Here is a 24,930-nt window from a genome sequence, read left to right as displayed (position 1 = left end):
ATACCACAGACTGAATTTCATAAACCATCTTCCCTGTAACATTGTATATTTCACTGAGTGAAACCTGCCATGGTATTTGATCACTGCATTCTCAACTATTATGCATTAGTATTGATTACTATTAAGCTTTTGTCACAGACAGCTGTCCCTATCTGTTCCACACATCTAACTTTAAAAGAGAGAAAATGAGAAAAGGGACAAATGAAAAAATGACACAGTAGTAAACAGCTGGGGAAACCATCTGACCATTAAAAGCTATGAGCATGTCTCCTTAGAAAACCAACAAAGCACTATATGTTTTAGAAAAACAACCTCCAGTATGAGAGATTAGAAATACCTATGGGGCTCCTGGGTTGCTCGGCCAGTTAAGCATCTGACTTTAGCTCAGGTCATGATCTCATGGTTCGTGAGTTGGAGCCCCGTGTCGGGATTTGTGCTGACAGCTCAGAGCCTGGAACTCTGTTTCTCTCTCTCTCTCTCTCTCTCTCTCTCTCAAAAATAAATAAACATTTAAAAACTAATAAAAGAAATACCTAACTCTGAGACTGAGAGAATTTCTGATTCCCATGGCAAAATATTTCAAACAAGGGTATCTTTTACCTTGTTATAATGGACTTAGAACCCATTTTAAAGCAGTTCGGGAGGGGGGTGGGATGGGGGAAGGAAACAGTTTGGCCAAATTCACAAATCCTCATCTGATAATCCCTCTTTGGTTACAAATGAGCTGATGACATGTTTCATAACAAAAATCAGAAGTAAGTGGTCTACCACTAAGTAAGTGTCCTCACTGAGCAAAGTATCCTCAGACACATCAGTATATTATTTATAATACTTATAAAGACTCTGCAAGGTGAGCATTAGAATATCCATTTAACAGATGGCTAAAGGAATGAATATACATTTTTTAAAGTTATTGCAAATCTCTCTCTCTTTTTCTCTCCTCTCCCTTCCTCTCCTCCTCCCTCTTTTTTCTCCTTAGTAGGCAACATAAAATATTTATTATTATAAATTAATTAATTAAATTCAGCAGGACAATTGGAAATATCTAATGCTTAAAGTAATAGAACCAATCAGAGAAGATAGCTCTCTGCACAGGCAATTCCCTCAAAATATATGTCTAGACTCTAGAGAAAAATAAGAAACACATAGAAAAAGACTAGTATGAACAATAACTTGCACCACACAAGTTTATAGACCATTTTATAGCTTCTCTAGGCACATATGATAAAAAACAGTAACCAGAATTCAGGTTTCATCATCACACACATTACTGATCACCCAAAAAGTGTATTAATATCTATATCTCTTCTGCTGCACCCCACATATCACGAGATCCTGTACCTCAGATGACCCCACAGAATTAGATTCCACAGCTTGGATCTAAACCTAGATCTCCAGGTCTAACAATGAAGCTCTCATGCAGTAGGTATCAGTCTGGAGTCATTCCCTCCATTTGTCCATTCAAACTTCTTATCGCTTCCTGAGATAACTCAAAAAGTTCTAGTCCTACCTAATCTCCCAATCTTCATCGTATCTAGAAACTGGCTGCAAAAATCCCTTTTTCTGTGTCTGTGTTCTTGACACTTTTTCTCCCTGAGACAGAAACCCTGTCTCAATCTCTCTTCCTGGGTCATGTTCCCAAATGATATCTTCATGTCAGACTAGGTAACTGCATGCCATTTATATGAATCATAGTACGTACTAGAGTTGAAAGGAAACTCAGAATTTGATACTGTACCATTCCTTTTCCATGGCTGAGAAATCAGAGGCTCAGAGAGAATAAATATACAGCTATGATCACAAAACTACATATCTCTGGAGCCAGAACTAGAACGTGAGTCACTTGACTCCAGGTACTCTCTTTCATAACACCAAAGGGAATCTCACTGTGCTTGGCAGTACCACTGGGTTCCCAGCCCAAAGTACTGGCATTGCTATTTCCCTCTCTTCCTTAACTCACCCTTCCCTAGAATACCAAATATTTGAAAGTCAGATCTTTGACACATCTTATTTGAAATATTTCCAAATATTTGGATTCTATTTGACCTTAAACTTTAAGAAAGGGTTTCATTTATCTCCCTAGTATGTGACATCCCTCCCCAATAACACAGACTTGTGGTGTAGTACATGTTTCCTATATTGGTTCCTATATATTCACTGACCTAAAAATAGAACCAAAGAATTATAGAATTAGAAGCAAATGTAGGCACTGGTCTGCCCCACTTTTCCACCTGAATCTCTAAAGAATCATGGCTAAATGGTAATTTCTTTTATCTCTATTTTGGGATTTCCAATGTCTAACAAAATTCTCTTGTTTCAATACTTTTGAATATAATTTTATCTGAAAATAAACTTTCTTCTCATTTAACTTTATTTCATTTGCTCTTCCTCCAGCATAGAGAATAAATAATCGCATCTTTTTCATTAAAAGAAAAAAGAAGACAACCCTATTTTTCAGAAGGATGTGAATACCATGTTGACGCATCCATTTCCTCTGAACAGGTTAGTTCATATCTTTGAGCTGGGATGATGTGGCCATCATGATGCTTTTTGCCAGAATTTTCTACTATATGATTTGCCACCCTGTCTGAGTGTAATAATGATTCAGGCCCAGGAGGCAATTAACTTTTCAAAGACATTTGCTTTTATTGAAAATAAACATATAAAAGAAGACTGCAATGTGACTTTTTGGATTAAAACTCTCTTTAAACTGTACGTATGTCACAAAAGGAAAATCCACTGAACTTGCCAGCAGGTGCATCTTCCCTAAACACAGCTTCATATACCAAAAACTTGCAACATACCTCCACTCACCGCATCCCACTGACTACTGCATCAGGTCTAAAACTCTTAATGGAGGTTCTTCCCAGGCCAGCATCCACATCTTACTACCATTTTGTTTTCTACTCTTCATTACAAACTTTTGCTTTAGCTAGAGCAGTCTACACATTATTCCTTGAAACCATGGCTTTGTGTATGCCCATCCCCTGGCGAGGTAGTTTTATTCCTCTGTTCTACCTTTGTAAATCCTGCTCTTCTTCCAACTTCCTCTTCCACAGCAAAGTTACTTTCTTGGTCATTACAACACTTTGTACACCCATGGATCCCTTCTGCTTTGCCTCTCGAACTGACATGCTGGAAAGAGTATGAGCCCTGAAGCCAAACAGTCCGTGCATTATATCACATCATATCATACATGGATTATAATCCTAATCTTCCCATGTACTAATTACATGGCCATGAAAAGTTACTTCACTTCTAAAAACTTTAACTTTCTCAACTGAGGAATGGAAATAAAATACATCATTTTACTAAAGATAATCTGAAGTGCTACCTTGTAATCCATCTGTTACTCGGATAACATTGTTTGTATTTTTAAAGAAGGCTGTGCATTTTTAAGTTAGGCATAAATTCTTTAAAAAGAAAAACATTTGGGGGGCAAACTAACACTTGCGTTCTCCTGTTTTACAACAATTCGATAGCTTCTTTTCTGGAAATAAAAATAAAGATTTAAATACATGACACCAGCCACTCAGGTCAAAACATTCTTTGACAGATTTCATACAGGAGCTTCTGGGTAAGATAGTGAACCTAAAAATAGGTGGCTGCAGTGGAAGTGGAAATAGTCCATCCATTATATCAGCACCATTAGCCAACAGTGTGACGGTGATAGTGTGGGTGTGGGCATACAAATATTTGGTTTAGAAGGAAAAAAAATCTGCCAAGAAATATATTCTGATTATGATGAGTGAGCATATTGCCCCCTAAGGGAGATTAGAGACTACTAAATAAAAAGCAGTTCTCATCATCTTTTGAACCTTTTAACTACTAATAATTGGGTTCTTTGCTGATGATGCAGAACAACTTTTCAAGCTGATTAATAGGTCATGTGTGTAGAAGAGGCACCCCTGTTCGTGAAACAATTATGCTAATCCTCTAATTTTTTTTCAAAAACTATGAATATTCTAATCTTTCAAGAATATGGGTGTTGGTTGCAGATGGCGTTTGTATATTACTTGCCAAACTCATTAACATTTTTGAATTTCACATATTTTATCCTTACAACCCCATGAGAACTCTAATATGGGGATTAACACCCTCTATTTAAACTGGTAAACAAAGATTCAGAAGCAACTTAGAGGCCTGCCCAAGGTCAAACAGCTAGTTAAGAGGAGACAGTATGAGAATTTTGATTTCCTAAATGAGTACTCTTTTCAAAAACCTCAGTGAGTAAATATTTCCACAGTATATAAAAGTGAAGGAAATCTTTCCTTACTGGAAGTCTCAACTTCATTTGATCCATTTTAGATGTTTACATTGGCAATACTGTTTTAGCTTCTGCCTATACAAATTCAAAAGTTGCTCATTTTCCTGTGTAGATCAATAACTGAGTCAATGTTTGATAATGACTAGAACAAAATTATCAAAACTATTCTAGTGCTTGGCCAGTGCAAATATAATGGCCTGCATGCATATTGCCTCTGTGCATAAAGAACAACATGGGCTATTCTATTTTTGTGAGGATCTTAAACAACATTGAATCTGAATGAATGCCACACATCAGGCCACAGGCTAGATATTAGTGGTCTAAGAAGTTCTTCACCAAGTATAACCCAGAATGGAAAATGTATTTCTGAGCTACTTTTTGGGTACAATCATTAATATTCAAATCTAGTCACAGAGAAAAGTAGCTGATTTCCATAAATGAGAATATAGATGAGGGGAATCACTAAAGTGTGAACTCAAAAGCAGAAGACAATCTAGTGACGGACGTTTACTTCTGACTGCAAAAGGTAGTACCTTTCAGATAAAAGTATTCTAACTCTGTATTCTCTATGGTGTGTCACTTAATTTCTCATTTGGGTTGTAATTACAGTCAAAATGTTTGCCCTACCCTATTTATGCCACCCAACCCACAATTCATCAAACTTTAAAATGGTCATAGGAATTAGCAGCTTCCTAATCAACATGTGAAAGTTAAAAATAATTGTAGTCCCACTCAGGGAAGTTATACTCAGTTTACATCTGTTTAAAGATACTATAAAAGATATTCATGCATCTGGTGGAAAGCTAGATTACATAGTATTCAAGATCCCCTCTAATTCTGAAATTCTTTGATTCTACTCATTATACCATTTATGGTCTCTTATTTTATAAATAAAGGAAACAGAAACATAAGGTAAAACTAAATCAGCCACTGTTATTGCACCTGAAACATGAGTTCATGATTCTAAACTCAAAATATAAGCTCCAATAAAATTCAACTTCGAATTTAGAAACAAGTAATATGAAAGGATGTAAAACAATCAACAGCATTGACCTTCAAATTCTCTTGCCATACATGGGGATAGAATCCTTAAAAAAACAAAAACAAAAACAAAAAACCTAAATGGCTTCCACAAAACGCTTGTTTGATTAATATCTGTCTTCTTTGATTACTACCTGATAAAATATTATAATATAATCCTATAATTTCTGTACCACTTATTTGACACTTCAACTTTACGTGAACAAACTGTGTTTGAGCCAGATGTATTTTTTATGAATATGTGAAACTGAGAAATGCAAGAATTTTGATCCTAGGGATCATCAACTAAATGTCCCATCAGTGAGAATTTTTTAGACTGAACAAAGGCAAGGAAAAGTAATTTGGTGACCTTGTTCTCTCAACATGGAACCACCTCTTCTCTATGATATCTGGCCAGATACTAACCATTTGTCTGCCTCAGTGACTCAACCAGTATAATTGTACACATACTGTGAAATATATTTAAAAATAGATCCGCCAAACTTTTACATATATTTTCAGAAGAAATGAACAAAATTGAATGATTTTAATTTAGGTATCAAGTATCAATGACTAAAGGGAAGCACTGTCATATTAAAATAATTCTATCAAGATAATTCTGGGGCGCCTGGGTGGCTTAGTCGGTTGGGCGTCCGACTTTCGCTTAGGTCATGATCTCGCGGTTCGTGGGTTCGAGCCCCGCGTCGGGCTCTGTGCTGACTGCCAGCTCAGAGCCTGGAGCCTGTTTCAGAGTCTGTGATTCCCTCTCTCTCAGACCCTCCCCTGCTCACGCTGTCTCTCTCTCTCTCTCCTAGAAATAAATTAAAAAAAAAAAACATTAAAAAAAAAAAGATAATTCTAACAATTCCTTATTGTTATTAATAAAGTGATGCCTCATTTTGCCAAAGAAATCTTTGTAATGGGTATAAATTCAATTTTATATATTAACTCAACTAGTATAAAATGAATGAATCATTTTTGAAAGATTCATTCAGCAAATACTTTTACAAATTAATTCTGCTTACTAATCCAGATTTTTCTCTATGCATTTATTTACAATGAGGTAATTTTCTGGGAAATTAGTTTATATACCTTAAGAACATATATTACTTGAGTATTTGTAAAATAAACTCTAGAAATATTCTAAGAATGCAGAGAACCTTGCTTTGTAATAAGAAAAAACACAACATTAGTGTAATCTACACATATATAGTCAAGACATTATATGCTATTTTCTAGCAACTGTTAAGTTAAAAAGCTATAAAGCGTATAAAGATGATTTGTCTCTGATAGAAAACTGCATCCTTAAAATGCCAAAAATGCAAAATAGAAGACTTCAAATTAACCTTTAATGCTTTGTCGTGCAATTTAGCTATAGCACATTTAGGCAAGATTTTTAGATTGTTTTGTTTTGCTGTGTTTTCCTTTTATCAGGTTAACAATTTTACATGTCCTATAAGCAATGGGCTTTGTGAAACAGTATAATGTTATTAATAAATGCCTTTACACTGGCTTAATACAGGTCAATAGGGATAAAAACATATATACTAAGAATTTAGAATGGCAACATTTGAACTGAATGTAAATAAGGTGATTATGGACCATTTTTGAGTCAGTCTGATCAATTAATTACACTGCCTTAAAGGTCTTTGGGCATTTTTCCCAGGCCAAGTTTCTTTTCTTCTAAGTTATCGTTGGTACAAGGTGTGATGACTTTCAGGCATCAATTAATATAAATTGGAAGCAGGCAAACTATTAATTAAACATGACACTCTGATTATTTAAACCTTCTATTAAAGTTGATTATTCAGACCATGTTGATAGCCTGTTCTTCAAAAATGACTGATGATATCAAGCTTTACTGACTTTCACCAAGTCTATTATTTCCAATTCTTCAAGACAGAAGGAATAAATGAAGTGAGAAGAACACACTGGAACAAGTCTAATAGATAGAGTGACTAACCTCAGACCCCCAAGGTCAAGGTAAATCAATTCATTTCTTGACTTTCATCAACACAAGACATGATTTATTAATTAAAGATCAGGATTACAAACTTTATACATCTCAATGATACGTTCTTTGTGCTGTGTAACTTTGTGAACAATGTTAGAATCCACTGTCACCACACAAGTAATGTCAAAAGGCAAAACTCATTATATTTGCAAATAAAAACACTGGTTTTTTAAAAACAAAAGTACCCATTAGTAATCATTTCTACTACCCATTTCATTTGATGGGGAGACATTGTAAAATTAAGAGATTCTTTGGGATTCTATCAACTTCATGGTTCAAACTTTGGACATTTGTGCTCCTCAAAATACTATTTTTACTTTACAGAGTCAGCCACCATGCTATAGAAAATTATTAAAAGTAATATTTTTATATTATTACAAAAAGTTCAGTGATAAGTACTGTCATTTTACATAAATATGTTAAATGGTTCTTAAAAGATTGCTACTCCCTCCCATAGATCCACAGCCATTCTTAGAGAAGAAAACATGATAAAAGGACATTGGGAACATTTTTAACATTATGATTGTAATCATAATAGCAGAGATTTTTGCCCCAATTTTTAGGATTAGTGTTTTATAAGCATTAAAGAGAAACTGAGACCTAACAGAAGAAAGAAGTCACGAGCTAGTTATTGTGATTCCATTAATCTCTCAGTTTACCTCTCACTTGTTATAATACTTAGGGAGCTATTCTATAAGTCATGCTCATAACAGAAGTTCAGAAATTATTCCATAGAGTGATGTTAGGGAATTTGAAAAAATTGCCACTGAAATTAAATTCTAGGTAAAGGGCAGTCAGTTGTGATTATGAAACCTTATTCTACATTCTATATATTTTAAATCACATTGTTATTTTCAGTGATCTAAATTAATGATCACTTTTCTATTAGGTCACAATTGTAGCAAACTTTTATTGCCTAGGTGGAGGAGGATAGTAAAAGGTGTTGTATGTTCAGCTGATGATTCATTTCACCAGCTGCCAGAAAGTTACACGTTGCAGCACACCTGGACACATGCACCCGTGACTGATTGGGAAACACATTTATCTTGGCATGTCACAAAGGAGATGGAATTCTAATTATTCTTCCTTGTAACTAAAGATATTTTGGATCTGTATCTACCTACAAAATAATACAAATTACACATCTGGACGAGGTTCACATAATTTTACCATCTGTTCTCTATGTTCAACCATAAATATTTCCCAAATTGTTCCTTATGCAAAAAAAAAAAAACAAAAACAAAAAAACAAAACAAAACAAAAACAAAACAAACAAACAAAAAAAAAAACGATTTCATTTTAAAAGACCTGGACTGATTGCCAACATTATAGGGAAATGTCATTTTTTAAAATTAAGACACTGAATAAGGTGCTTAAAACCTTGAATTTCTTTGGTTTGATAAACACATAGTACAAATTTAATCTTTACTTTCCATTAAGGGGATTTTGTGGATTTCTCATATTCTGATTTTGAGAAAATAAATTTGTTAGCTAAATTTTACACAGAATATTGCAGGCAAAAATTGAATTATTTGAGTACTCTGTATAACAGAACAAAAAGATGCCAGAGGTTTCCTTCTTTACCTTAAGTCTGAGCAGTTATTAATTATCTTGGCCCCAAATGCCACAGATTCTTACTTAATTTCTCCTGAGAATTTCCTTAGTTTCAGACCTTAAAATATCAAATAAAAAGTATTCTAGAAATATTTAATGAAGTTTGCAAAATCATAATTTCCAGAATATGAAAATATTTCATCTGGTATAACCAGTGATAATAAGTAAGACCCTCAAGAAAGAGAGAGAGAGAGAGCATCCTTGAATGTATTCTTGTAGAATACATAAGAAATTCAGATCAGGGTAACTGTGGCATAAATAGGTTTAAAATATGTTCAATATACACAGTAGTATTGTATACACAGCAAATAGAACTATACTTACACCGTTAAATACCATTACAGGAGAACGTGAACTATCTCTATGCCATTGATGTACCATATAATAAATGTTACATTATAGGTCACATCCACAAACCTACAGTTTGTGGGGGTTTTTTTCATAAGAAATATTCTCTGATACTTGTTTTTAGTAACTGAGCTCTTTAAAATGCTTTAAACTTAAAAGATTTAAACCATAGTAATCCCTTTTTCACAATGGAAATCCAATAAATATTTTACAAATATAAAACCCAGTAAGAACAGTCTTTTCTCTGTGTTGCCATTTACACACTTCTCAAAAATAGTAAAAATAAATAGGGCAATCTATTTATCTGTGTAATCAATAGATTTAGAGTCGTAAAGTGGTTTATCATTTCAAAGTAATGCTAGAAGATACTAGTTACTGGTAAACATGTGCCATAATTCCAGTTCTAAATCTGAAGGTATTGTTATAAATTTCTCATATTTCTCAATAAAATAAACTTTTCACACGTTTCAATTACATAATTACTTGCATAACAGTTGAATCAGATGGTATGAAATGTCATTTTAACCTCAGTTGCTGGTTTGTGTGTTCAAAATTCTGACAACCCTGGCACTTGGCCAGATCTAACTGGCTTGCTATCCCCCAACAGACAGAAGTAGTACCAGGATTTCTCAGTCTACTTTAAAGTGAATGGTGAACACCTGAGCCTAGTCTCTGATGTGTAGGCAATTCACAGTGACTCATCTTTATATATGTTTTGTTTCTTGGAAGTCTTTCTCCCTTTTCCTTTCTTTTTTTTCATTCTTTCCCACTTTCTTCCCTCCAAAAAACACCTCCTCATCATTTGAGACTCTATATAGGTACATTCCCCCTGGACAGAGTTATGTATTTCCTCCTTTACTCTCTGTCAAATGAGTAAATAATCTATGATGGCATTATACTGTGTTACTTTCATTTGCTTACACATTTGACTAACTGACTAGACCATAAAATCTTAAATACAAGATTTATCATTATGTAAGAAGTTTCTACCACAACGGTTGAAACATGGTAGATGTATAATCAATGTCAGATAAATTAAATTATTTTATAATTCTATCCCTATCTTACACTGTACATCTTAATATTTCCCTCTTCTGCCCATATTTTATGTTACTTTGCTGTATAAAGTCAAATGCTTATATGCAAATCACAAAATTCATTTGCCTAAGTTCTGAGTTGAAAATAATTCATTTTAGGGATATTAAACAAATCATCATCAAATTATCTAATCATCATAAGTATTACCTAGGAACAAAAAGTAAAAGCAATCATCCAGCTACTAAAATTTATAAGTTCTTATAATATTCTACAGTCACATCTAGGCTTTCATAACTAATTGTTCATTAATTGCATTAGTCTCTATAATAGAATAGCTATGAAAAAACACATGAAGTATTAGAAATAATCAGTATTTGGAGCTCACTTTTTATGGAACATTTGTGGGCAGCTGAGAGTCCATGTGAAGTCATATGCAGGCTTTTATGAAACTGGTTACCTAAAATATAACTATATAAAAACTTTATACTTTCAGGTTATCAGATAATTTGGTGTTGAATGTGGAATTTAAAGTTATTTACATACAATCTATAATAAAGTCAAATAAGAAAATGGTGATGATGATGATGATGATAATGATAAAGTGAATGAGCCCACACTGAGGATCTTTATTAGGTCTACTTTTTCAGCTGTATAACCTTACAATTTATTCCTCATAAATATTTCAGAGTAATTATGGCCACTTACTTCTCAGGATTTTCCACTTCTTCAGTAACAAAGTTGAGATAAAACCTAAAAAGATATAAATGATTGGTATAAATTATAAAGGTATAAATTATCAATATATTTTATGACTATAAGCCAGTTTCAAATTTTAAACATGTACAGTCAAACTCAGTTTTATAAAAAGAATTACAAATAATTCTTTTAAGATGAAAATCTCCAATAATCAAAAGCCCCCATAAATTGTATTTCTTAGAAAGCCATATTTATTGAGTTGTTTCTATTATTTTTTATTTTTTGCTTTTTAAATGTTTATTTATTTTGAGAGAGAGAGAGCAAGTGGGGGAGGAACAGAAGGAGAAAGGGAAAGAGAATCCCAAGGAGGCTCCACACTATGCTTGGAGCCTGACATAGGGCTCAATCTCATGATCGTGAGATCATGACCTGAGACAAAATCAAGAGTCAGGTGTTTAACCAACTGAGCTACCCAGGTGCCCCCATTATTGTTTTTATTTTTTAATATTTTCATAGAGGTATAACACATGAATATTTAAGTGCACAAATATTAATCTATAACTTGGTGAATTTTTACGTATTTATACACCCATGGAACCAACAAGATCAAGAGATAAAACATTCCTAGAACCCTAGATGTCTTTATTGCCTTTTCTAGTCAATATCATCTCTTCCATTCTCTTATAAAGGCAACCATTATTCTGACTTTTATCACCATTGCTAAGTTTTATTTGTTTCATCACACTAGATTAATATTTGTCTGTGTTACTATTATACAATATTTATTCTTTTGTGCCTGGCTTTTTTTCTGGGCTTTATTTTTGTAAGCCTCACCCATGCTGTTGTATGTAGCAATAATTCATTATTTTTATTGATGTTTTTATTGTATTTTTGCACTATACATTCTACTGTTGATGGCTTTGGATTATTTCCAATTTAGAGCTATTAGGAAGAGATATAAATATGCCTAGACATGTTCTTTTGGGGACCAGACAATCATTTCTCTTCAGCATTTACTCAGAATATAACCACTGAGTCAACAAGTGGGTGTATGCTTACTGTCAAACTATTTTTTCTCATTTTTGCATTCCCAACAATATAGGAGATTACCATGTAGGGAAAACAAAGTGGAAAATCCACAGCATTTCTCCTCAAGGAGCTCATAGTTTATAGAATGGCCCCTAAAATAGTGCAACATAGCGTAGGAGATGGTGCTGGAGCATGCACAGGACACCATGGGAGCTAGAGGCAAGGTCTAACCCAGACTGGCAGGTCAGGGAAAGTTATCTAGATAAAGCATCACCCAAGTGTGAGTTTTCACGAACGCTTAATGTCTGGCTCTACTGGAGTGGTGTAAGGATACTCCACACTGAGTATAGTAAATGAGCACAGGGGTGGAAGCCACAGTTTAGTATCTTGCAGCACCAAGTGTGTCAGGGGGTAATGAGAACAGAATTTGAGTCCCAGGTGGCCTCTGGCTTCCAGGAATCCAGATTTTAGTAGTGGTGGCAGGTCAGTCAAAGCTTATAGGGCAAGAGAAGTATGACGATAGCATTTCTCACTTTTGGAAACTGAAACACAAGAGGGCAAGTAGGAACCGACAATGGGATTAAAGATAATAGATTCTTAACCTGCACTTCTTCCTTTCAATTCACTGTTTTCTGGCATGTGTCCATGCAGGTACCTCAAGTCACAAGACGTATGAAGTTGATTTTTAGACACACTGTTAGTCATTACACTGTAGGTGGATAAGTAAAGGGAAGAACATTTTGGACACCTTTCCCGGGTCCTGAACGCTTTCTGGATCCTGAACACATTTCTAGGTCCCTTGCATGACAAAAAGTATTCTAGGCACAATATATTTCACTTTCAAGTTTCATAGGATTACAAATATTACCCTAAAGTTATGGCCCTAGAGAAATTCAGATACTTTCCCTCACTTTGTGACTCTACTCTCCCCACCCAGAAATGTCTACCACCTTACATCGTTGACGTCTTTTTCCAATCTAAAGGGATTGCTGGATACTCTTTAAAGCCCTTATAGTTCTTTTTTAAGGTTCTAAGATGTTATGACTGAGGGAGACTCCATCTTCAAATAAGCAAATACAGATAATTAAATTGTGAAGATGGGAAAACTAAAAGATCATAATGGGAGAGCTAAACATATAAAGACAAAGATACTTCTACTTCTTCATTTTCATAGACTTAGGGCATTCCACAAAATAAAAAAAAAAGTCTTATTTTCAAAACACTCTTCTCTTATTCCATAGAAAGTAAAATAACCATTAATATAGGTACACAGAAGCTTAGGTCTATAAATATAAATCTTCTATAACCTAAAACCAAATAGCTAGAATATTAGCCCAACAGACTTTAAAGTATCTCATAGCTTAAAACAAAAATGAGAAAACCTGTCTTATCCCATCTTTATAAAAACCCATCTAAATTCACAAGTAGAAAGTTGATGTTTAAGGGGCGCCTGGGTGGCTTAGTCGGTTAAGCGTCTGACTTTCGCTTAGGTCATGATCTCGCGGTTCGTGGGTTCGAGCCCCGCGTCGGGCTCTGTGCTGACTGCCGGCTCAGAGCCTGGAGCCTGTTTCAATCTGTGACTCCCCCTCTCTCTGACCCTTCCCTGCTCACGCTGTCTCTCTCTCTCTCTCCTAGAAATAAATAAAACATTTAAAAAAATTAAAAAAAAAAAAAGAAAGTTGATGTTTATGGTTGTTAAAAACTAGACAATAAGCCCAAAATGGAGTCACTTATGCTAAGCTCCACAACACCAAACCAAGGTAATTATAGTTTTGGCTCTCCCAGTAACAGAATTTTAAACCAATCAGCCAGGAATCACTAGATTAGCACTAGTTAGGTAATCCGCCTGATACATTTCTGCCATTATTTAAATGAAAGTAACCTTGCAAAAGCCAGCTGCTTTTTTGCCTGCACTAACTTCTTTGTTCCTGCTCCCTTCTGCCTATAAAAGTCTTTCATTTTGTACAGTTCCTCTGAGCTTCATTCTATCTGCTAGATTAAATGCTGCCTGATTCAAATTGATTTTTGCCCAAATAAACTCTTAAAAATTTTAATATGTTTCAGTTTATCTTTTAACAAGGTTAAGACATCTAATATTTTAAGGACTATGTCTTAGGTAGAAACACGTGAATAGCTGACAGAACAGTAGCAATAAAGGCGATTTAAAAAGTTATCAGCCAAGGATATTTTTTTAATGACTAGAGAGTAAGTTTCTAAAAACAGAGGCTGCAGTTATACCAGGAAGGCAAGTAACAATCAATACTTATAGCTGGAATATGCACTCTGAGGGATTTCATGTGTTTGTTACAAGGCCAAAGCAATGGGAAGTACAGGAAGAACATGCAGGGGAAAAAAAGAAAATAAAAAAAAAAATCCACCCCCAAATAAAACCACACACACACACACACACACACACACACACACACACACACAAACGTTTCCAGGGTTCTCATGTCAAAAATATTCAGTTCCTTCTTAATAGTTGTTTTAGAAACTGGTGTTTTCCAACAGTGTTTACAACAAGAAAGGAAATATTTGTGGGGGGTGGGAGGGAGGCCACAATTTCAAATACTTGCCATAGCTCCAGAGAATAGAGGAAAGGAAAAGGCTTGGGGCAGGGTGGGGGAGCAAAGGAGAAAGCTTCTTATTTTGGTCCAAACATTCACATCCTGTGGGAAATACACCTTTATGCTCTCCTAGTTTCCAGAAATGAGTCCATAGCATTCTCCTTGCTTTACATCTCCTCAAGGCCTCTAGAGAATGTTCACAAGATCTATTGTTTCAGCTCTTCCATAATTGTGTATAAAAAGCACCACAAAGCTTTGAAAGCATTTCAGTACCTGACTATGTGAATTATTTTTTTAAAAAAGCTTATTCTATAGATTAGATTTGACACAATGGTACAAAATAATCCCAGCAGGTGCTTTAGAAAGACTAAATCCACTGAGGATAGGATTTAAAAGGGAGAAGAAAGACACCGAAAAACTTTCTATTACACAGTTAAAAAAAATCCCACCAAGCAATATTTAGCTTTGGATCAGGATATGGGACTGAAATTGGTTGAGTTCCCTTGGGTCACAAGGAAGACTGGCAGACCTATCTCTCTGAATGCAGACATTGGCAATGATATTAAAGTTGCTCTGACCCAACTCTGTGACCTGGCTGGGTTAATGATTTCTTTCCCCCTAATCATGTTTCTGTGAAGGAGTTTTCATCATTCTAAAAAGGTTCTGCACTCTTCATGGCCAAAAACATACTCTATTCAGACCCAAGTTTTGGCAGGGTCTTTTTCCTATTCACCATCTAGGAGCTGAATTGCTAACAGAGCAAGGCCTCTTGGACAACAAAGGTCTTGATGCTTTTACTTACACCCTAGGTGGTTGAGTTCTGATGACAGTGGCTGCTTCTGTCTGACTGATTTGCAATGCCCCCCACACTTTTTGTTTGCATCAAACGTTGTCACAGCAGCAGCACAGCTCATTTACAGTACCTCATTTATAATTCCACCACCTAGTCTTGTAATTATACTGTGAAAGACAGACAGAGGTCAGAGAGGCAGGATCACATTTGGGAAGGGAATAAATACCCCTCTCTGTGAACTCTTTTAGTCTCCAGCTTGTTCCATTTACAGACAGATATTAACTTTTCCTCTGGAACTCCGAACCGACAGACTGTTTCTTCTAAACACAGCTTCCTTTTTCTAAGACTGATGGCCATAGATTAACAACCAGATTATTTCTGCCTATCCACAAAGCAGCATTCAGGTGGCATAAAAACCTTGTTATAGAAATACAGTTACTTATCTGTCTCTCCACAAGCCACTTGTATCAGATAACATTCCATTTAAAATCTTGGCCTTAATTTCCAGTATGAGAATTGATCCCTTAAGAATATGAAAAAATCAACAGGTTTCTGTTCTTTAAAATAGGGAGTGGATATGAAGATTATATGGGTAAAAGTATAAACAAAAGTTCATGTAAACCCCACTTTCCCTGTAAACAGAGAGCTGAAATAAATTTCTAGGCCCAAGATAGGGCCACTCAATCCCCAAACACCAAATCCGGGATCTATATTTATTTCCTTGTTCCACATTCATTTTCTACCTTTCTCTTCCTTGTTCCTTATTCTCTGAAAGAATTCTACAAAAGCCCCATCCTATAAAAGTTTCCCATCCTCCATCACGGTTTGCAGTTCTCTAGACTCTTGAAAGTAGAAACTGTCCACTTCACGATTTGCTAAATAAAGTTTATCTGTATCAGTTGTTTTTCTTAAATCGTTTTAACAAGAGGAACATGTTGGCTTCAACATCAATAAAATGAAATATTCAGATAGTAAGATAATTCGGTAATTCGAAATAAAAAGAGAGAAATGGAGAAATCGATCAGCTCTCAAAAGCATACAGAAGTGGAGAAGTTTGTTCTACATAAAACAGGCGACCTGAATATTTGGTTCTGGTAGTGGGAGAGTGAGTCGGGTAGAAGAATTAAGATTCCGTGGGAACAGATGCATGGCACTCACAGGCAAAAGAAACTTCGTTCAATAGAATTAATCAAATCTCCCTTGTGACTATCTCCACATTCCACATTCCTGATTGAATATTGCTGGGCTCCCAACACTTGGCTCCAGCTGAAAGCTTCTGCTACTTCCCCACTTCGCTCTGGTCTCCGGGTTCCCCTCCCAGTAGCTTGGCTGCTGCCCCAGGGCACCAGAGCTTTGATCCAGGCTGAATAGCCATAGAAGAGTTCATTCTGCCACTAACCCTGTGATCACAACTCTGTTCTTCTCTCTGCCCAGCACCACATTGTGCTTTGGACAAAACTAAAAAGAATTCAAATATACTGTGAGGTTCAAGATTAACACTTACACACAATGGCTACAAGAATATTTCTTGAACATACAAATATTTTACACTATACTTAGAGTTACAATCTTCGAATGTCTTTCCAAAGCTAGGTTAAAATTTTAAGTTCCTGTACCCTCCTGATTTTCCTCTAATCCTATATTTTCACAATTCAATGATATTAATGTGGTAAACATTCCATTTATTTTGAAATACATCTGTATATTCCATGCACTAGCTGGAAGCTAAGAACCTAAAATTAAAGGAATGAAAGTAAATTTGATTTGCATTTGTAATACAATTATATAATTTTTGAGCTAGTGTGGTTTCCTGATACTATTTTTATGTTCATAGAACATTCTCATACCCAAAGTTGTACAACTATTAGCTCCATAAATAATTAAAAAAGAGAGATTTTGCCACTAATTACTCCAAAACTGTGAAATTTAATTTTACTATAATGATTTTGATACTTAAACAATACTTTTCTGCCTAGTGGGCTTTCTTGTAACAGTCACCTCAAGTGAATCTTAAAACAATAACATTTAATTAGTAAAAAATCCCTTTCTTATTCCTGAGTATTGTTATCCAAGGTATTAAATAAAGTCAGGCATAAATTAGAAACAAAGTTCTAATGCTTCAACCAGAATGGTTATCACAGTTGGAGATGTACAAAGGAAATGTAGTCATGGCATAGTGATTTTAATCATTATTGTTGCATTATTTGTTTTTCAAATGTGAAGGAAATGTTAAGGAATTTGTAAGAGCCTGTAAAATGTAAAAGATTATCTAGTATACTAAGTAGTATACCAATGTATACTAGTATACTAATGATTTCATGATCTTAGTTTTTTCTACCCTGCTTTAGAGTATCATTTTACCTCCTGGGAACATCTTACTTATTTCTATATCTGAATTATTTCATTCTCATGGGAAAGCAGAGAAAAATCAATTAAGCAGTATTCGAAAACAACCTTGGAGCTTTAACTGCAAGGCTGTTTGACAAGCAAGGAACTAATCTTTAATTTCTCATGGCACTATTATGTCCTCACTGATAACAGACTTATAAGTGATTTGTATTGGTTCTTAATGTCAGTGAGACCTAGTGCTCAGTCATAGACCCCAGCAGTTAAAACCAGAAATAGAAAAGACCATTTAACTCATGCTCTAACTAACACCCATTGTGCTTATTTCTTATCACACTTTCTTGGGGCATTGACAAAGACATTTTGCCATGACCAGGACATTCTAACCACCAGACCAGAAAAGCCCTGATAGCAACGGAATGCCTAGAAGACCACACCCCACACGTCCCCATCACTACTCATGATCATGGACTGAATACATACCCAAGGTCCATTCTTTTGCACAGATGTCTCCAACCTCTCCCTATAAAATTCTAGGTTTCCTTCTTATGGGTGGAGAGGTGGATTGTGAAGCCTTAGCCTGTTACCTCCCCTGTCTGCCAGCACTCAAAACAAATTTCTTACTTTCTCTTTTCCAAACCTTCATTGCATTTGGCTTCTCTTGTGACAAGTTTATCCGAGTTTGTTCAGCAACAATGTTGGCAAGCTTAGCCAGGAGGTATACATTCAACTTGTCCAGCCCCCTCAGGAGTCACCGGGATGGAGCAGTTGGCCCTGGCGACACGCACTGGGGCTCACCCATTTGTTTCCTGACTTAATGGCTGTCACAGATCTTTCGCTAACGTTAAGACCCACATTTGTTTGTTTTTTACAACATCAGGCTAAATCTAATAGGCACCTTGACTGAAAGATTCAGTTATGTTTACATTAAGTCAGATGCACAGTACTTGCCCTGGTGGAGGGAGCCACACCATCTTTCTCACTTCAAGTAAAATTAGATTGTGCTGGATTGTGGTTATTCACACTAAGCTAGCACCTTGCTTGGCACTTAACCAAACTACTTGAAGGAATTGATGAACCATACAAACCACCAGATCTAGAGATATCAACTTACCAGCCAGCATATGCATACATTCCATAATAAAAAGCCAGGGGCAACCCCATAATACTTGCATCTCTTCCTGAAAAGGCATCTTTAAAGTGTTGGGTTTGCCCTGCAATGATAATAAAAAGATTTAGGACTTTTCAAAGAATAAGCCATAAACATGGGGAAAGAAATGGGAGGGTTGGTGGATGAACTACACTGTTTCAGGTCCAGATTTCTCACTTCCTGCTCATTGCCAGATTTATCTATTAATAATGTATCCATTCTAGAGAAAGAGTGCCAAAAGTATATTGATCACCACTAACACTACTGCACATTTCTCTTCTAATAAAATTATAGCAAAGAGGAAGACAGCATTTAAAAAACATTTCTTTGTTTGAATGTACCTCTACTCTTTTAGTTTGAGCATGAAAGAAGACTAAAGAATACTTTGTAAGCTACAATTCATAGGAGTACAATACAATTCTTTTAAATGAAGATAATGTAATGCCGGTGTCAGGAAGAAAGAATTTCCTCTACCCTTCGATATCCTTCAAGCTGGACTAAGATTCAAATCTGTCATGAGACAGATTAACAGGAGAAAATCAAATTTAGCAGCCTACATATGGGGAATTTCCACAGACATGTAAATTCCAAAGGCAGTGAGACAATATGACACTTAAATGACTAAGAAGAGGGGTAGAATTCTGAGGATATAAAAGGGAGAAAGACCATTGGAAGGAAGTTAAAAGGAGATGTTTGGAAAGCAAACGTTGCCATGTTATGCAGATGAGTCTCTTAGGTAAAAAAGAATCTCTGTTAATAGCTCTCTTCCTGATATAAGCAGGAAGCTGAGGGGTAGGTAAAGAGTTTTTCCTGAATCTACTCGGTTTGGTTTGCTATTAACTCAAAATAATGTTCATGCCAAAGTGGCTCATATTGCTGGCAGACTGCCCTTGTCTTCTATACTTGGAAAGAAATATCCATAGGTCTAATCTCAATGCGGGGGTAGCAAAAAACCCAAGAACCACCTTCTCATATCATTTCACTTTCTTTTTTCTTTCTGTTTTCCACCTGTAATCCATTAGGCACCCACCATTGTTGGTAAACCCTGTGGACCAAATCTGGCCTTTCAAAGCTTCTGTGGCAAATAAAATTTTATTGGAGCACAGCCAGGCCCACTTGTTTGTGTATTAGGATTGATATTACCAGTCTATGGCTGGTTTCACTCTGCAACAGCAGAATTGGATAGTTGTGACAGAGACTGGTATAGCACATAAAGTTGGAAATGTTTACTGTCTGGTCTTTATAGAGAAAGCCCACTAACCCTGTCTTAGAGAATGACGTGGTCTCCTTTTACAAACACTGAAAAGAAATGATAATAAATTTTAAAATAGATAAGTTTTAACAAATTGTGCATCAATGTGTGGATTGAACACTTTAATTCTTAACATTTTTCCCTACTTTGTGAATCATACTGGGCCTTTTTCGGGTATACCTTTGGATAATTACAAAAAAAACCCCACCAAAATTCAGATTTATTTAGCCAATATTCAAAGTTAAACATAAAAAAGTCTCTTTCTTGGGGCGCCTGGGTGGCTTAGTCGGTTAAGCGTCCGACTTTCGCTTAGGTCATGATCTCGCGGTTCGTGGGTTCGAGCCCCGCTTCGGGCTCTGTGCTGACTGCCAGCTCAGAGCCTGGAGCCTGTTTCAGTCTGTGACTCCCTCTCTCTCTGACCCTCCCCTGCTCACACTGTCTCTCTCTCTCCTAGAAATAAATAAAACATTAAAAAAATTTTTGAAAAAAAAAAAAAGTCTCTTTCCAAAAAAAAAAATAAATAAATATATATATATATATATATATATATATATATATATATATAGCAAATGAGATCACCCAAATGAGAAATTTGACTTTGTTTCAAAACTGGTCTTCACTTAAGTAAATAAAAGAAGGATGGGAGGTGGATGATGTATGTGATTATGCCCCTCTCTCTTCACTCAAATCTCAATTGTTACCAGAGTTTCCCAGACAACAATATATATTCATATAATATGTATGAGCTTTGAGACCAAAAATGGAGAAAGTTGAATTGTATGCTAAGTAATTTTTCCCTCAAAGTATCCGGTTCCAAAACATAGTTCATTTAAAAAAATGACACAGTGAATTTAGAAATGCCTGTTTTACTAAAACATTTCTGTGTCCTCATAGAAGAAACATATAAATACTTGGACTCAGATAAAAATATCTATTAAATATTCTTTCTATCATGATCTGTTGTCTCCTTGGCCTAAGAAGATAATATTTAAGAGTACAGTACTGAATAATCAAGAAGGGAAACTAAACTTTGTTAAAGACCAGGTCTTAAAGCATAAATCCTAAAAAATGTCAGTTTGAAACTATTACAAAAGAGAGGCTTTTCTAAACTTCAGAAATATTTTGGCTGTATAACAGAGGTCTCAGGAATATGAAAGTCATAATATTCAAAGGAAAGTTTAACAAATCCTCATAAATAAATATAGAACATAGAACTATTTTCAGGATCTGATTAGAGTCAAAAGAAATGCACAATCTGTATTAGTAAAGTGTTTCTCTTCCTGGAGTGTCAAATTAATGTGAAAAAATACGTAGTTAAGTTAGAGAGAAAGAAAATCAACATTTTGTAGTAATAGAGTAAATATACTTGCTAAAAATGCTCTCTAAAATATTAAAATTTACTTTAAATGTGGTAATATTCTTATGAGATTTCTCTATTAGGTGAACTATAAGAGGAAGCCTGTTCACATTAAGCATAGATAGTATAAGTATTAATTAAAAGATCATTCTAAGTGTCGAAAAAGATCCAAAAAATACAATATGACCTCTGCTCTTAAGGAATTTACAGTAAAATACCCTTTGGAAAACCTCACCTCATCTCACATATATATATCAATAAGTGGTAAAAAACAAAAATGACTACAGTCTTATATTACACTAAAAAGGAAAAAAAAAATCTTAGTTTTAAAGAATAGTACATCATCTTTTGGAACATAAACAAGTACTAAAGTAGGGTCAGTACCTCAAGAGTGTCTGCACCTTCCACAAATGGAAGAAACCCCTTACAGAAGACTAAAGAGTTAGCCTAGAAAAGAAAGCAGCAATAAAACAGATTATTTTCTCTGCATTTCTAATCAATCAGGTAAAACGTGCAGGCTAGCTCTGTGGGGGCCAATGTGAATTGGAAGAGTGGGCTCATAGCTCCTCTTTAGTGTAAGCCGTAGCATTCAAATCTTTACTGTATCTACTCTGATTGGCTGCAGTTGCTGGATGTGATGCAAACCAGAACTGAACCAGGACAGTTCTAAGATCTTTTGTTAGTAAATGGACAAAGGCAGCTCCCTTTCCCTAGCTACAGTGACAAATCTTTCAGTGTTTGTTACTGTTTGACGCCTCTACCCTCAGCAATGGTTTTGCTGCTTTGCCATTACTTTTTGCTTTGTGTAATTCTTCTCCTGCAACTTCCTAACAATTCTCTGTAACTTCCCTTCCTGGGAATAGACAATATCAATGTAAACACTAAATACTCCAACATGCCCAATTATATGTACTCCACTTTCCTATTTCCTACTATCAAGCCCATTGCTAATTAAATAGCTCACCTTGACCTCCTTCTTCCAACAACTGCCACTGAAACCAGGCAATTACATGTACCCTCTTCCCTAAAACAACTGAAACTCTAAATACTATCACTTGCCTAACTATCCTATCTTTTCTTGGGGCGCCTTGGTGGCTCAGTCGGTTAAGTGTCTGACTTCGGCTCAGGTCATGATCTCATGGTTCATGGATTTGAGCCCCTCATCAGGCTCTGTACTGACAGCTAGTTCAGAGCCTAGAGCCTGCTTCAGATTCTGTCTCTCCCTCTCTCTCTCTCTGACCCTCCCCCGCTCATGCTGTCTCTCTCTCTCTCTCAGAAATCAATAAAAAACATTTAAAAAATCATCCTATCTTTTCTTATTAAACAGTCAACTCTGTAAGATAAATACTCCTCAGAAATGATGTTATATTCCAGATTTGACTTTAAAGGTAATTTAACAATAGGGGTGGCTATCCGTTGGCTAAGTGTCTGACTTCAGCTCAGGTCATGATCTCATAGTTTGTGAGTTTGAGCCCCTCATCGGGCTCTGTGCTGACAGCTTGGAGCCTGTCGCCTGCCTCGGAATCTGTGTCTCCCTCTCTCTCTGTCCCTTCCCCACTGACACTCTGTCTTTCTCAAAACTAAACATTAAAAAAATTTTTAAGATGATGTAACAATAAAAATTAAGTTTTACAATTTTTTATCAGATAATATTTGGTTTTTAGGAATGCTAGATCCCATATCTGACTCCTTTTCTGTCCAAACATAGCCATAGAGTAAAAGTATTATTGGTCACCTTTCATCATTTTCCAGATATCCTTTCTTCTATAGTCTTTGTTACTATTACTGAACTATTTTTAAGTAAAAATAAGAGGATATAGATATCTGTAGTTAAAATGAATGACAATTATTTTTCCTCTTTGAGTTCTCAGTCCAAAGAGTTTGTATGGAGAGGTTTCACTGATGCCTTATTTTGTTGCTTGGCCCAGTCTTAATTCTCTTGCCATTCAGCTGTAAATACCAACACACACCAATGCAACAGTCTTTCAAATCAATTAGATGACAGTATAGAGTCCAAGTTCCACAAGCAGAGACTAATTAAGGGATTCTGCTAGTACAAGCAAAAGTTAGTGCTAGAAGAGATCAAAAGCAGATACGTATTTTAAAAAGCATTTACTTTCCAGTCCATACCTTTAATTAGCTGCATAACTCCAGGGACTATAATTATCAGAATTGCTGTGAGCTTGCAAAAGGTTAGGAAAATCTGGATCCGGGCGCTCCAGCTGACACTCATGCTGTTTAGAACCATCACTACAGCTGCAAACAAATAAATGAAAGTTACAAAAGGTGAATTCTCATTGGCATGAAGACATCAAGACCCTGCTATTCAAAGTGCCATCCATTAACCAGCAAAGTTGGCATTACCTGGAAGCATTTTGGAAATGTGAAATCTCAGGCACCGCCCCTAACCTAATAGATACCTTTCAAAAGATCTCTACGTGGTTTTTACGCACATTGAAGTTTGAGATGCTCAGATAAAACCACTGGACAGTAAGCACTTGTCTCATTTTTTTGTATATGTCAATAAGATTGGGCATATACTATAGTTTCCTAATAATGAAACCCCAAATTGCTGATTATGACTTCCTAGCTTGGCAGGTCAGGCAACTATTTCCTCCTGTGATGCTGTTACCCATATGCACCTGCCAGTATGGAACCACTCAAGAAGGAGTGAGATGTCAAGAAGTTGGCTAGAACTTTGTTCTTCATTCTCAAAACTAGCCCCATCTAGCACTCTTTGGTTTTCCTTTCCAGTTTCCAATTAGCACATGAAGGACTGACTTTCAACCTTCTTTAAAAATACAGGCTTCGAAGATGCGTTTGGGGACTTGGGGAAAAAAAAGTTTTAAGTTAATGAATGTATCCAAATGTGTTCCCAATCTAGATTACACCTTGGGTCTGAAACCAGCAGAATTTCCCTTTCTTACTGATGCTGTTTAGTTTCCTGAGTAGCACTCAACTATCCACTTTCCCCAAATGGTAGACCATGAGAATCTGGAGACTAGAACAAGTATTTTCTCTCTTTATTGCTTCTGTTCAGCTCCATACTTGGCCCAGAAAGATAATCAGCACAATTTTATTGAATGACTGAGTTGGATCCTCAGTTAAAAAAAAACTACCATCAGCCAAGAAAGCATGAAATGAAAGATGATACTCTAAGACCCTGTCTACTACCCTCTTCCAGAATAACTTCTAGAGGTTCTTCTAGACCATGGATTTCAACTTTATGCTCTTTCCAAAAGTTTATATTCAGTTGTAACCACCCCCCAAAGCCATTTCATACCTGACATTTGCAGTCATTATCTTTAAGCTTTATTTTTTAAAAGGTGTATCCCTTCTAAACAAATAACGCAAACGTATGAACATACTTCTCAGGGGATAAAACAAAACACAGGATTTTTATAATTCAGGTTGCAATCGGAAGTTTTCATATTCTATA

The 24,930-nt window shown here is 35.7% G+C and overlaps 1 protein-coding gene across 3 annotated transcripts in view; it reads right to left on the bottom strand.

The window, feature by feature from the left end:
* SLC7A11 (solute carrier family 7 member 11) overlaps window positions 1-24,930 on the bottom strand; it is a 94,202-nt gene that overhangs the window by 53,617 nt on the left and 15,655 nt on the right. For all 3 annotated transcript variants that reach the window (XM_039222287.1, XM_039222286.1, XM_039222288.1), the window contains exons 4-6: window positions 23,622-23,747; window positions 18,847-18,946; window positions 11,007-11,051 (exon numbers count right to left, since the gene is read on the bottom strand). In XM_039222287.1, the coding sequence (XP_039078218.1) occupies window positions 11,007-11,051; window positions 18,847-18,946; window positions 23,622-23,747 (271 nt within the window). The remainder of the gene's footprint in view (window positions 1-11,006; window positions 11,052-18,846; window positions 18,947-23,621; window positions 23,748-24,930) is intronic.

This window comes from Hyaena hyaena, unplaced genomic scaffold (assembly GCF_003009895.1).
Source record: "Hyaena hyaena isolate Hyena2069 unplaced genomic scaffold, ASM300989v1 scaffold_1097, whole genome shotgun sequence".
Taxonomy (NCBI): domain Eukaryota; kingdom Metazoa; phylum Chordata; class Mammalia; order Carnivora; family Hyaenidae; genus Hyaena; species Hyaena hyaena.
This window is presented reverse-complemented; position numbering and strand designations above follow the sequence as displayed.